The 11,561-nt window shown below is 41.7% G+C and overlaps 1 protein-coding gene across 1 annotated transcript; it reads right to left on the bottom strand.

Annotated features, from left to right (window-relative positions):
* Positions 1–1,478: 1,478 nt before the first annotated feature.
* Positions 1,479–2,324, bottom strand: LOC127326747 (pathogenesis-related protein 1-like). Its single transcript, XM_071821324.1, has 2 exons — positions 2,048–2,324; positions 1,479–1,960 (listed from the first exon to the last, which is right to left on the bottom strand). Exons 1-2 carry the CDS (start codon positions 2,232–2,234, stop codon positions 1,689–1,691), a joined length of 459 nt encoding a protein of 152 aa, XP_071677425.1. The 5' UTR covers positions 2,235–2,324; the 3' UTR covers positions 1,479–1,688.
* Between the last annotated feature and the right edge of the window lie 9,237 nt (positions 2,325–11,561).

Raw genomic sequence — 11,561 nt, 5'->3', positions numbered from 1 at the left:
AGCTGGACAAAAGTAGCCTTTATTCAGCCATGGGAGCACCTACCATAGCATACATTCTTTGCATTGGATGCTTGATTAGTATAAATTCTTTCCTTGAAGTCTCATGAGCCTGTCCATACTATCCATACCTCCAATTTGATGTTCTTTGACTTTGATGCGCTTTGATAAAATACAACTTAGTACAAGCTAGAAGAATGAGTTTATTCGGTTTAATCTATATTCGAACATTTAGCTAGTTCAGATAAAAGGTATAGATGCTACAGAGTACGTTGCCTCGTTCTGGAACTTATCCAACTCAAAGGGATATTCGATTGCCATATCTGGAACAAGTTTGTGGAAGTTAGTCACAATGCCATCATCCCCAACAAGAAGTGCCAAATCCTATTAGTGAAACAGAAACAATTAACAATCAGCAGTTTGATTTCTTTAGAAAACTGTGGTACTGCTTCTGCAACACCGATGAAGATAATGGAATAAGAAACATGACAGATGAAATGAGTTGCAATGTTTTTTAACAAAGTGCACTTACCTTGCCCTCCTGTACTGGCTTATCATCACCTAATACACTTGTTTCTCTGCAAGTATATCTTGCACTTCGTGTGATGATACCATATCCAAATCCATTTGAGTTTCAGAAACATCTCCAAACACTTTTCGTTGATTGACATCTGGAAATGGGAAATGGACGCTCGACATAAAACCGGATAAGTCTTAACATTCTGAAACACCTGTAGCCTATACACAGTTCTTATTTCAAGTGTCCCTAGCTTACATAAAGCTTTTTTTCGTGAAACTGGCATATGGATTTTATGAATTTTTTCTTACTCCCTCCGTCTCTAAAAATAGGTTATTGTGGGATCCTTGCAGACAATATTTTCAAACTTTGGTCCATCTTGGAAATGCATTCATAATTCATTTTTTTAGTTTTCTGCTAGTATTAAAGAAACATATTCAAATTATTTGCATCCGGACTGAAAAGTTTGCCAATGTTGATAGCTGCCATGCATAAAGAAAAAGTGTGCCATCCTAACAAATACCAATAAAAATTCAAAATCATTACATACAGCTGCTAGGTGAGTTGCGACTAAATGTTTTTTATTTGTGGTAATTTACAAGGCAAGGGTCTAGACTGTAGACTGACAAAGCAGAGATATGGTACAATGATATCAGCGATTCACCGTTGCATGCACCAGTACACAGGCATGTAGTATGGTTGTGCCTACGGAACTTCGTGTTAACCCCGCTAAGTTTTACACGCAAGAATGGAGGCCGGTGAACGGTGATAAATACCAACGAATCTCAATAGACCCTACTGAAACCAGGTCATAAGATTTTTGACGGAGTTGTTGTTCACTTAACATCTCAACCATCGAAAAGGCATTTTCTACGTATTGCTCGATGTCCATTTCCGATAGTAGTTCGAAACCTTGTTAATTTTATGGTTGGAAAAAACCTACTAATTTTAAATAAGACATGTATTTCACATACTTCTTTTATTCTTCTGCAGAACCATGAGGTTCAAGCAAGCAACACAAGCTTCAAACAAACACATCGAGGTTCACACCCAGCTTCCTTTTATTTAACTTCATAATTTCACACCCAGCTTGCTCTAGCATACCAGAGGTTGGAGCAATTTTATTCGATTGGGGAGAAAACACCATTATCGTGTATGATCCCTCTTTACTGACTTAGTTGTAGGCATCCGGGTTGGCGATGAGATAAGCCTCAACAGTCTTGAACATTTCGGCGGCAGAGTCCTTGGCCTTGAGCATCATGTCCTTCGCCTCAGCACCCTTGGACGTGCATTCCACCTTTGCCACACTCCCACCGTTAGCCGTTGGCTTCATCTTGATGTTCCACGTGGACGTCTCAACGCCGTCACACTCGATGGTGTATCTGCACTCGCATTTGTCCACATCGAGAAACTCAACCTTCTTCTTCATGGAGTTGAAGGGCACGGCTGCATAATCAACTACTTGTCATGATTTGAACATATGTGTGCCAGGCAGCAGGTGACATTTATGTATATCATGTGTGGTATCCGTACCCGAGCCACATTTGTAGTGCCTGACGCTGCCAATGCCGCCATCTCCTTCAACATGGTGGGCGCTGTCGACGATGTGTGGGGCGAGCTTGGGTGCCAGATTATGCCAGTCCATGACGGTGGCGCGGAACTTGCGCGGCGCAGACACCTTCGACTCGAGCTCGAGGGTCCAGCTGTTGGTGGAGGCCATTGATGTGCTTATCAGCTACAACTGGGTGCAGATGGTGTGAGCCGAGACTATCGTACCAAGAGGATATGTGATGTGTGAAGCCTGCCTGGAGAGAGGAAACCAATGCTTTAAATAGATGAAGCATGTGTTGGTGAAGCTAGGCGCATCGAGTTCTTTTTTAAATTGGATGCCACCGTAAGTCACTCTATTGTCCTGAAAGCACACTCTAGAAAGCTTTGCACCTTGTCAATGTTTAGTTAAATGGATAAATTGATGCGCAGATTAACCAAGAAATTAAGAAAAATAGAAGAATGGGTAATCTAGATAGAAAGCAAAATATGAGTATGAATGCTATGTGATATGTAATGAAGCATCAATGTGTATTGCCTTGTTTTTACACTGCCAATCTATTGTGTTGTCTAGCTTCAAGAGTTTAGGGCTAGTCGTCACGGGTGTCACCCATACCTACTCCATTAAATAAAGATTCATTTCCTACTTCATCAAAGATATATCTCATCGTAATTCTTTTCGAAAGCAACTATACCTAGAAGAGTATACCACGTACCTGATTTAATTTCAAGATTTCTAATACGACAATGAGAAGAATATGTTTTATGTGGAGGAACAATACGTTGCTTCAAAGCGCCTATACGGACTATGTGACCTGACATTCAAATGCAAGTGTCAGTTGAGCAAAGAAAATAATTTGAGGTTGTCAAGAGCCAAGGAAGCCATAAACAAAATAAGAACATGAGCATATCAGCAAAAAACTTTAAGAAAAAAAACTTTAAGAATTTCAGTATTTTCTACGTATATACGTTGCCCCAATTTTGAAATTTGGCGACCAGCTACAAAAGAATCTTTGACTAAATTTGGGGCACATTAATTAAGGGTGCCTTCATACATGCAAGCTATTTACATATTTGTCCAGAGTGAACTGTGGCGATTGATGGGCAGGGCATCATTTGCTAGGTCCAAATTTAAAGAGTATTTCAAGCAGAAGATAGGGAATATTTGTATCCTTTCAGAAGCTATCATAGAATACTTGTGCTAATAAAAAAAAAGTCAGTTTCTCTCTCCGGCCAACTTTCTCCACCAGTTGTGTGAATAATGGCACTTTTTGGACCACCAATATCACCCTACGTTGCAGATGCTCCATGTAGGCAGATATGCCAAAAATAACTTGTTTGCCCCATCCGCCAAACATATCCTTCTTTTCTAGCTTATGAAATAAGAATGCTTATCATTGAACAAAACATATTTCGTTTTGATATAAGCAAAGACAATTTATAATCATCGGTATTTTGATAAATAACATAATAAGGCCAATTATGAGGCAGGCGTAAAATAAAACAAATGTTTGAGTAGGATTAAAATAAATATTGCAACTATTGGTAAAAAAAAATTATAACAAATAAACAATGGAATGATTTATTTTTCACGGTCGTCTAGTCGATATACCAAGTTTTCGTTGCAAACCCCGAGATATTATTACTATGAAGGATAACCAAAGATCAAAACGCTGATTCCAAATTCTATTGCATCATACGCCCACGAGGAATTGCCAAAACATTTGACTAGTGACTCATTCCAATATAAAGGACTAGTAAATAAAATAATATTTAGTAAATGGATCGGTTTAAAAATAAATGAGTTCTTACTCGTAGAATATTATTCTCGTCAAACTTGAACCTACCGAATATAGAAAGAGACGAGACTTGAACCTACCGAAAAAAGATTAAGAGACGAGCATAAGAGTAGGTACAAGCCATCAACATTTACACTTTGCATAAAATAGACAACACAGGTTAAGCAAGCATGATAAAGGTAAAAGTTAACGAATAATATGAAAGCCTATAATTCTGCACGAGAGTCCATTTACATGGATTCCACGGTCCTCTATTGTCATACCAAGCTACATGGATCCAACAAAATAAGCTACATGGAGTGTTTCCTAACAAAAATACGGTACGCTTCCTCGACAACTGCATGTTTGATACAATCAATTTTCTATATACTTTAAATTATCTTTACTAACATCTAATGTGCAGCGAGAACTAAACTGGGTAAATTTAGCCACATGGTGAATTTACAATAAGAGAGAAACACATGAAATATGACAATACATAGCAATATTAGCTCTAGCCACCCAAATTGCGTGGGCCATTCAGCTAGATAATGAAAACAGAAGAATGCACATCTAGATAAAAAGCAAAAGATTCGTAAGGATGCATCCAATGCGGATATATGTATCAGACCTTTGTAGTCGGCTGACGTGTAAGGTTGCATCCAATGCAAACTGGATAGAGGTGTTATCAAATACAGATCATTTTTTCCTCTTCCAAAAAGCAAGATAAGCCCTAGCCTCTGCATCGATTGATTCATATCTAGCCAAGTAGCCGTTGGGTGCATAGGTGGCTGCTAATGCTCGCCATGATGTCGCTTCGTGCTGCGCATATCTAGCTGAGTAGCAGTTGTGCAGACATGAAGAGAGCTTGCAACTTGCAAGCGCATGATAGCCACATGCTACATGCCATAGCGCCGAAAGCATACGATTATTAATTCATGCTGCTGTTCAGTGACGAGTAGTAGGCTGTGTAGCCACCCATAGCTTAACTTCCATAAGTTGATCCATCTGTGGGTACTGCATGTTTTATCCAGACGCACGAGTGTCCTCACAATCAGCCCTTAAGACACATATGTCAGTTCGTAAAATGTCTGCGAAAGGCCAGCGTTCCCTCGCACATCGTCGAACCAACGAAGATCGAGCTAAAATTTTACACTCGTCTCGGAGAAAGAGTTCATACCAAGATGTGTGCATACCTTTGCCCATTCATTGACAGCCTGAACAAGACGAACCTTCAAATTATCACGTGAATACTCCTTAGGATCGACGGGCACCTCATGCCTTTCTTGGAGTTGTCCTAACCTGATTGATGTGCCATAGAGCCTAATATGGAAAACATATGGTACTTGAGAAACATATAATAAAAAGCCATTTTTTGGAAACCTTATAGGAAACAGGACACAAGCTGCGCCGAACAGAAAAGAACTAGAAGCAACAAAGAACAAAACTAACCTCCTTTTGGCAACCAGCAGTTTCAGCATCGAGATCGAGAGATCGTTTCTGATGCATTCCACTCTTGGAGAACGAATGCAGACACAATAGACACAGCTTCTACAGGATCTAAGTCCTCCAATTGATTCTCGAGTAAACATTCTGTTGTTATTAACTCCTCAACGCATGCAAGTATGCAACTCAGCCCTTAAGTTGCACAACAAGATCAGAATCTATGTAATGGGTCTCCTTTAGTACATCGATGCTCACATATGGAAATGTTTTATAAATGTTACAACAGAAATCTTACAGGATAAATAAATAAATAAAGATGAAATTTGAGTTGCAAGTGGTCCACACTCGAACAAACGATATTTCCCTCATAAATCACGGTCACTGCCTATTGAGAAATTCAAGGTAACTAATAAACTGTGATAGCTTCCCACCACAAACCTCTGTTTCAAATAGCCCGATATAGCCCGGCTATAGCCTTTCGTGAGGCCTGCGGCTACGGCTAGAGTCTTCAAATGCTAAAATGGAAATAGCCGCTAATAGCCCAGCTATAGCGCGGCTATAGCTATTTAGCCTCAATTTAGCTCAATAGCTGCTATCTTCCCACTCAACGGGCCCAAAAAAATTTAACCCAAAATTGTCAGAGCGGCCCAATTTATGGACACTACTATGTCATGAACTGCTGCTACTTAATGCTGTTGTAATATTTGGACATAATTATGTCCTTAACTATCTGTGAACTATGTTTTGGACAGAACTATGTGTAAACTATGTTTTAGTTATGTGCATCTCTTATGTGACTAGGTTACTATGCTATGCATTTCTGAATTATTGATGTATATACTATATATGGTTATATGCTGCCGAAATATTGAACTTTTTCCCATTATTTAGCAAATCAGCTATATGGGTTTAGCCCGCTATAGCCTTTTGTAGCTTCAGAAATTGCCGCGGCTATAGGCTATAGCCCGCTATTTTAAACAGAGCCACAAACATGTGTAGCTGGAGCACTTGTTTGAGTGTATATAACTAAATTCCATTTAAAAACTAGCTTTATGATTTAGGCTGAACCAAACTATTGTTACAATACAGTAGGATAGGGACCTACAACCTCCTATTGCACACCAAAATCAGAAGTGACTGGACAAAGCAAAAAATCTTGAATTTTCTAATCCCCATGGATTTTGCTGTGCAGAAATAATGGATAGGTTCCTAATCTACCCACAAGGAGAAGAAAATATATGTAAAAGTCTTACTCTGCCTTGAAACTGTGGGACCTGCTGAAGTGCCTCAAATGACATTTGGTATTTCAGTTTATTCAGCTGATCAATGTACACCTTTTGCTCCTCCATCAATAACTTGTATTTCTTTAATTTTATTTATACAACCATGGCACTTGTTTTTAGACATTTTTCCAGTAGGTTGATATGTGCATGATACCTTTTAACTTGATACATGTCTTTCATATTTAGATCTGCGTTGTATCAAAAATAAACATGTCAGAACAGTTTATAAATCAAGCACAAGAAGTGAAACAAAAGGCATTAAGAGATCACTGAGTTTGCTCTTTCCAGTCAAAAGAAATACCACAGTAACATTCAGATTTGTTAGGTAAATCATGATGCATGTGTTGCATCAGGGAAATAAAGACAAGTTCTAATGTACCAATAAGATTGTGAATACCTTGTGAGATACATGGTTCATTTTTTTGTTTGCCTTATCCTATTTGCAGCTTCGATAATTCTTGTCCATTTAAATCTTATCTTCTCTAGCACAAACCCGTAGGAGTTAAGTATAAACCATAAAAACATGTACAGCATAGGCCTGTAACTTATCCTACTTAAAAGATTGGTTGTCTTGTAAACGATTTGGACATCTTGGTAAACTAAGGAACACAGTAATGGGCATGCAGACAAGGTCTTTTTCTAATCTGGTTTGAACTTTAATGGACTTTAATGGAATAGCACTAGATGTTATATGGTAGTTTAACCATTGCAGAATATCTGTATATTTTATCGCATCTAGTGCAGGAGGGTACTTATTTCCATCTGGTCTTTAATATGCATTTGAACAGGGGTCTTTTTTCGAAAGCAATCAGCACTGCGTTCTTTGATTATAGTAATCCCTCCGATCCACAATAAGCATCGGGGTTTTAGGTCAATTTAGTCCAAATTTGGACTAAAGCACCGACACTTATTATGGATTGGAGGGCGTACTGGCGTAGAAGAAGAAAAAAATGTCGTTTACAGAGGATATTCCAACAGCTCCAAAAACTGAGCAAGATGCTCAGGAGCGGCCTTCGAACAGCCAGTCAGTGGCGGTGTCGACAATTCTGCAGAAGACTGAATCAACAGTTGACAGGTGGTTGCTGAAAATTCTTTCGTTTCTCTCTTTCCACAAAGACCACCAGACAAGAGTGACCGTTGTGTTCCAGCCGCGCCTTGGCTTTCAATCTAGGCAAGCATGGAGAGAGCATCACCAGTCAAGGAGAGAGGTGGTCATGGCTGGTGGAGAGCTTGGCATCAAGCTAGTTTTCTGAGTGACCCGAGACCAAACCTGTTGGGCGAAGGGGCAATTCAGAAAGAGGTGCAAACCAGTTTCAGGTAGAGTGCGGCACAGCGGGCAGATAGGGTCATTAGGCCAGCCCTCTTCTGCAGATTATCAGCTGTTAAACAGCGGTCAAGCACAGCTAACCAGGCGAAAAATTGACACTTTAGAGGGGCATCAGAGTCCCTGACCGAGGAGAGAAAAGCATCCTTGAACCTGCCCTCAAACTGAAACTCGTAAGCAGAACCAACAGAGAAAACGCCGTCAGAGGTCCACCGCCACAAGATGGAGTCACGCTGTCCCGGAGTGAGCACGATCGACTGTAGGCGGTCACAAAGAGCAGTGGAATAGTTCAATGCGGGCGGCAAGGGGTTGCTCTTAAGGTGCCTAATCTATTGATCATCCACAAGGGCATCTCTAATTGAGAGATTTTGCTTGGGGCAGTTAGCAAACAGATCAGCCATAACATCTTTCAGTGGCCGGTTGAGGAGCCAAGAATCATACCAGAAGCATGTGAGCCCGCCATCTCCAATGTGGAACACGACCGAGGCATTGGATATTTGTCTAGCCTGAGTGTCAACCGGAACAGGAAGGCCAAACCAAGGTTTTGAATCATCCATCCAAACGTTGCCACAGCCACTGGATTCAAAGGTCGTTGCCATGTAGTTGCAGATTATTTATGGCAAGGCCTCCAAATTGGTGAGGGGAACAATTCAGCGACCAATTGACAAGGCACTTATCTCCTGTAGTCGCATCTTTACCAGCCCACAAGTAAGGTCAGATCACTTTCCACTGGTGGAAAACAGGGCTTTCGTGGGAGCCTTTTCTCGCGGCGCGATCGCACCCGCGACAAATGGCGTGGCCACGTCGCCCGGAACCATTTGGAGCAAGCTGGGCCTTTTGTCGCGCCCTTTTGTCGCGGGCCGGATCACAACCCCCGACAAAAGGGGTCTGAGCTTTGGGGCCTCCTGCCGGCACCTTTTGTCGCGGGTCGTAATACGGCCCGCGACAAAAGGGCCATGCCTATATATACACACAGCCAGCTCCCCCCCCCACCTCCCTACATTTTTTTCCTTGGTGGTGAAAGGTGGAGGTGTATGCTAGCTCATTTTTTCTTCATGTGCACAAGAGGTGTTTGATGAAATGCTTGTGAGGGATGCCACTTGATTTTATTTGATAAGATTTCTCCTCTTTTTGATCCTAAAAGGTTAGCAACTATTTTCTCGTATATACATAGTCCGTACAATACTAATTTTAGCTAGGTGATTGCATCTGATACATAATTGTACTTATGATGCAGATGAGTCATCCATGGATGTACGGTAACCGATGTGCTCCCGCTTTCAGAGAGGGCGTGAATTCTTTCCTGCTTGTGGCCGAGGCCAACAAGTCGAAGCAAGGTTTTATGTGTTGTCCATGTCTGAAATGTAAGAACGAGAAGGATTACTCTTGCTCAAGAGACATTAAGAGCCACCTGCTTCGGTTTGGATTCATGTCCAGCTATAATGTTTGGACCAAGCACGGAGAAGAAGGGGTTATGATGGAAGACGGCGATGAAGAAGAAGATAACGATGACCAGTACCGATCTATGTTCTCTGAATGCGATGATACCGCAATGGAAGACAATGAAGAAGAAGGAGGTGAAGAACAGGCAGCAGATGATCCTGTTGATGATGATCTTCGTCGGGCCATTTCTGATGCAAGAAGAGACTGTGGCACGGATAAGGAGAGGTTGCACTTCGACAAGATGTTAGAGGACCACCACAAATTGTTGTACCCAGGTTGTGAAGATGGGCAGAGAAAGCTGGGTAGCATATTGGAATTGCTGAAATGGAAGGCAGAGGTCGGTGTGACTGACTCGGGATTTGAAAAATTGATGATAATATTAAAGAAGCTGTTTCCAAGAAATAACGAATTGCCCGTCAGTACGTATGAAGCAAAAAAGCTTGTCTGCCCTCTAGGATTAGATGTGCAGAAGATACATGCATGCATTAATGACTGTATCCTCTACCGCGGTGAGAAGTACGAGAATTTGAATAAATGCCCGATATGCGGTGCATTGCGGTATAAGATCAGAAAAGATGACCCTGGTGATGTTGAGGGCGAGCCACCCAGGAAGAGGGTTCCTGCGAAGGTGATGTGGTATGCTCCCATAATACCACGGTTGAAACGTTTGTTCAGAAACAAAGAGCATGCCAAGTTGTTGCGATGGCACATGGAAGAACGTAAGAAAGACACGATGTTGAGGCACCCCGCTGATGGTCGGCAGTGGAGAAACAACGGGAGAGAGTTCCCGGATTTTGCAGGTGAGGCAAGGAACTTATAGTTTGGTCTAAGTACAGATGGCATGAATCCTTTTGGGGAGCAGAGCTGCGATCACAAAGACCTGGCCCGTGACTCTATGTATCTACAACCTTCCTCCTTGGTTGTGCATGAAGCGGAAGTTCATTATGATGCCAGTACTTATCCAAGGCCCAAAGCAACCCGGCAACGACATTGATGTGTACCTAAGGCCATTAGTTGATGAACTTTTGGAGTTATGGGCCAAACCAGGTGTACGTGTGTGGGATGAGCACACCGAGCAAGAATTTGACCTACGAGCGTTGCTATTCGTAACCATCAATGATTGGCCTGCTCTTAGTAACATCAGATGAACAAAGGATACAATGCATGCACACACTGTTTAGATGAGACTGAAAGTAAATATTTGGAAAAAAGCAGAAAAGTTGTGTACCCGTACAATCGCCGTTTCCTTCCGCGCAAGCATCCCTTAAGGAAAAAAGGCAAGCATTTATTTGCGAGGCAGACAACCGTCCGAAGTCTGTCCCCCGTAGTGATGCTGATATATTTGACATGGTCAAGGATTTAAATGTTATCTTTGGAAAGGGTCCAGGCAGTCGACATGTTCCGAAAGACGCTGACGGACACACGCCTATGTGGAAGAAGAAATCTATTTTTTGGGAGCTAGAATATTGGAAAGTCCTGGAAGTCCGCTCTGCAATCGACGTGATGCACCTGGCCAAGAATCTTTGTGTGAATATTCTAGGTTTTCTGGGCGTGTATGGGAAGACAAAAGATACAACAGAAGCACGGGAGGACCAGGAACGTCATAAAGGACGAAACGGGAATCATCCAGGGCAGTTTGAAGGGCCTGCCAGCTACGCTCTTACCAAACAAGAGAAGGAGATCTTTTTTGAAGCCCTATTCAGTATCAAGGTTCCGTCTGGTTTCTCGTCGAATATAAAGGGAATAGTAAATATGAAGGAGAAAAAATTCCAGAACCTGAAGTCCCATGACTGCCACGTGCTTATGACACAATTGCTTCCGGTTGCATTGAGGGGACTTCTACCAGAAAATGTTCGACTAGCCATTGTGAAGATATGTGCATTCCTCAACGCAATTTCTCAGAAGGTAATGGATCCAGAAACTTTGTCAGGATTACAGGAAGATGTGGTCGAATGTCTTGTCAGCTTCGAGTTGTTGTTCCCACCATCCTTCTTCAATATTATGACGCACCTCCTCGTTCACCTAGTTGAAGAGATTAGAATTCTCGGTCCTGTATTTCTACACAATATGTTCCCCTTCGAGAGGTTCATGGGAGTATTAAAGAAATATGTTCATAACCGAGCTAGGCCGGAAGGAAGTATCTCAAAGGGCTACGGAACTGAGGAGGTCATTGAGTTTTGTGTTGACTTTCTTCCTGACCTTAAGCCGATTGGTGTTCCTGAATC

Source organism: Lolium perenne, chromosome 6, assembly GCF_019359855.2.
Source record: "Lolium perenne isolate Kyuss_39 chromosome 6, Kyuss_2.0, whole genome shotgun sequence".
Taxonomy (NCBI): domain Eukaryota; kingdom Viridiplantae; phylum Streptophyta; class Magnoliopsida; order Poales; family Poaceae; genus Lolium; species Lolium perenne.
This window is presented reverse-complemented; position numbering and strand designations above follow the sequence as displayed.

Excerpts from the sequence above, each read along its gene's own strand:
- LOC127326747 (XM_071821324.1), bottom strand. The coding sequence starts at position 2,234 with ATGGCCTCCACCAACAGCTGGACCCTCGAGCTCGAGTCGAAGGTGTCT. Across the intron at positions 1,961-2,047 it reads GCACTACAAATGTGGCTCGG|CCGTGCCCTTCAACTCCATG; the intron begins GTACGGATACCA and ends TTGATTATGCAG.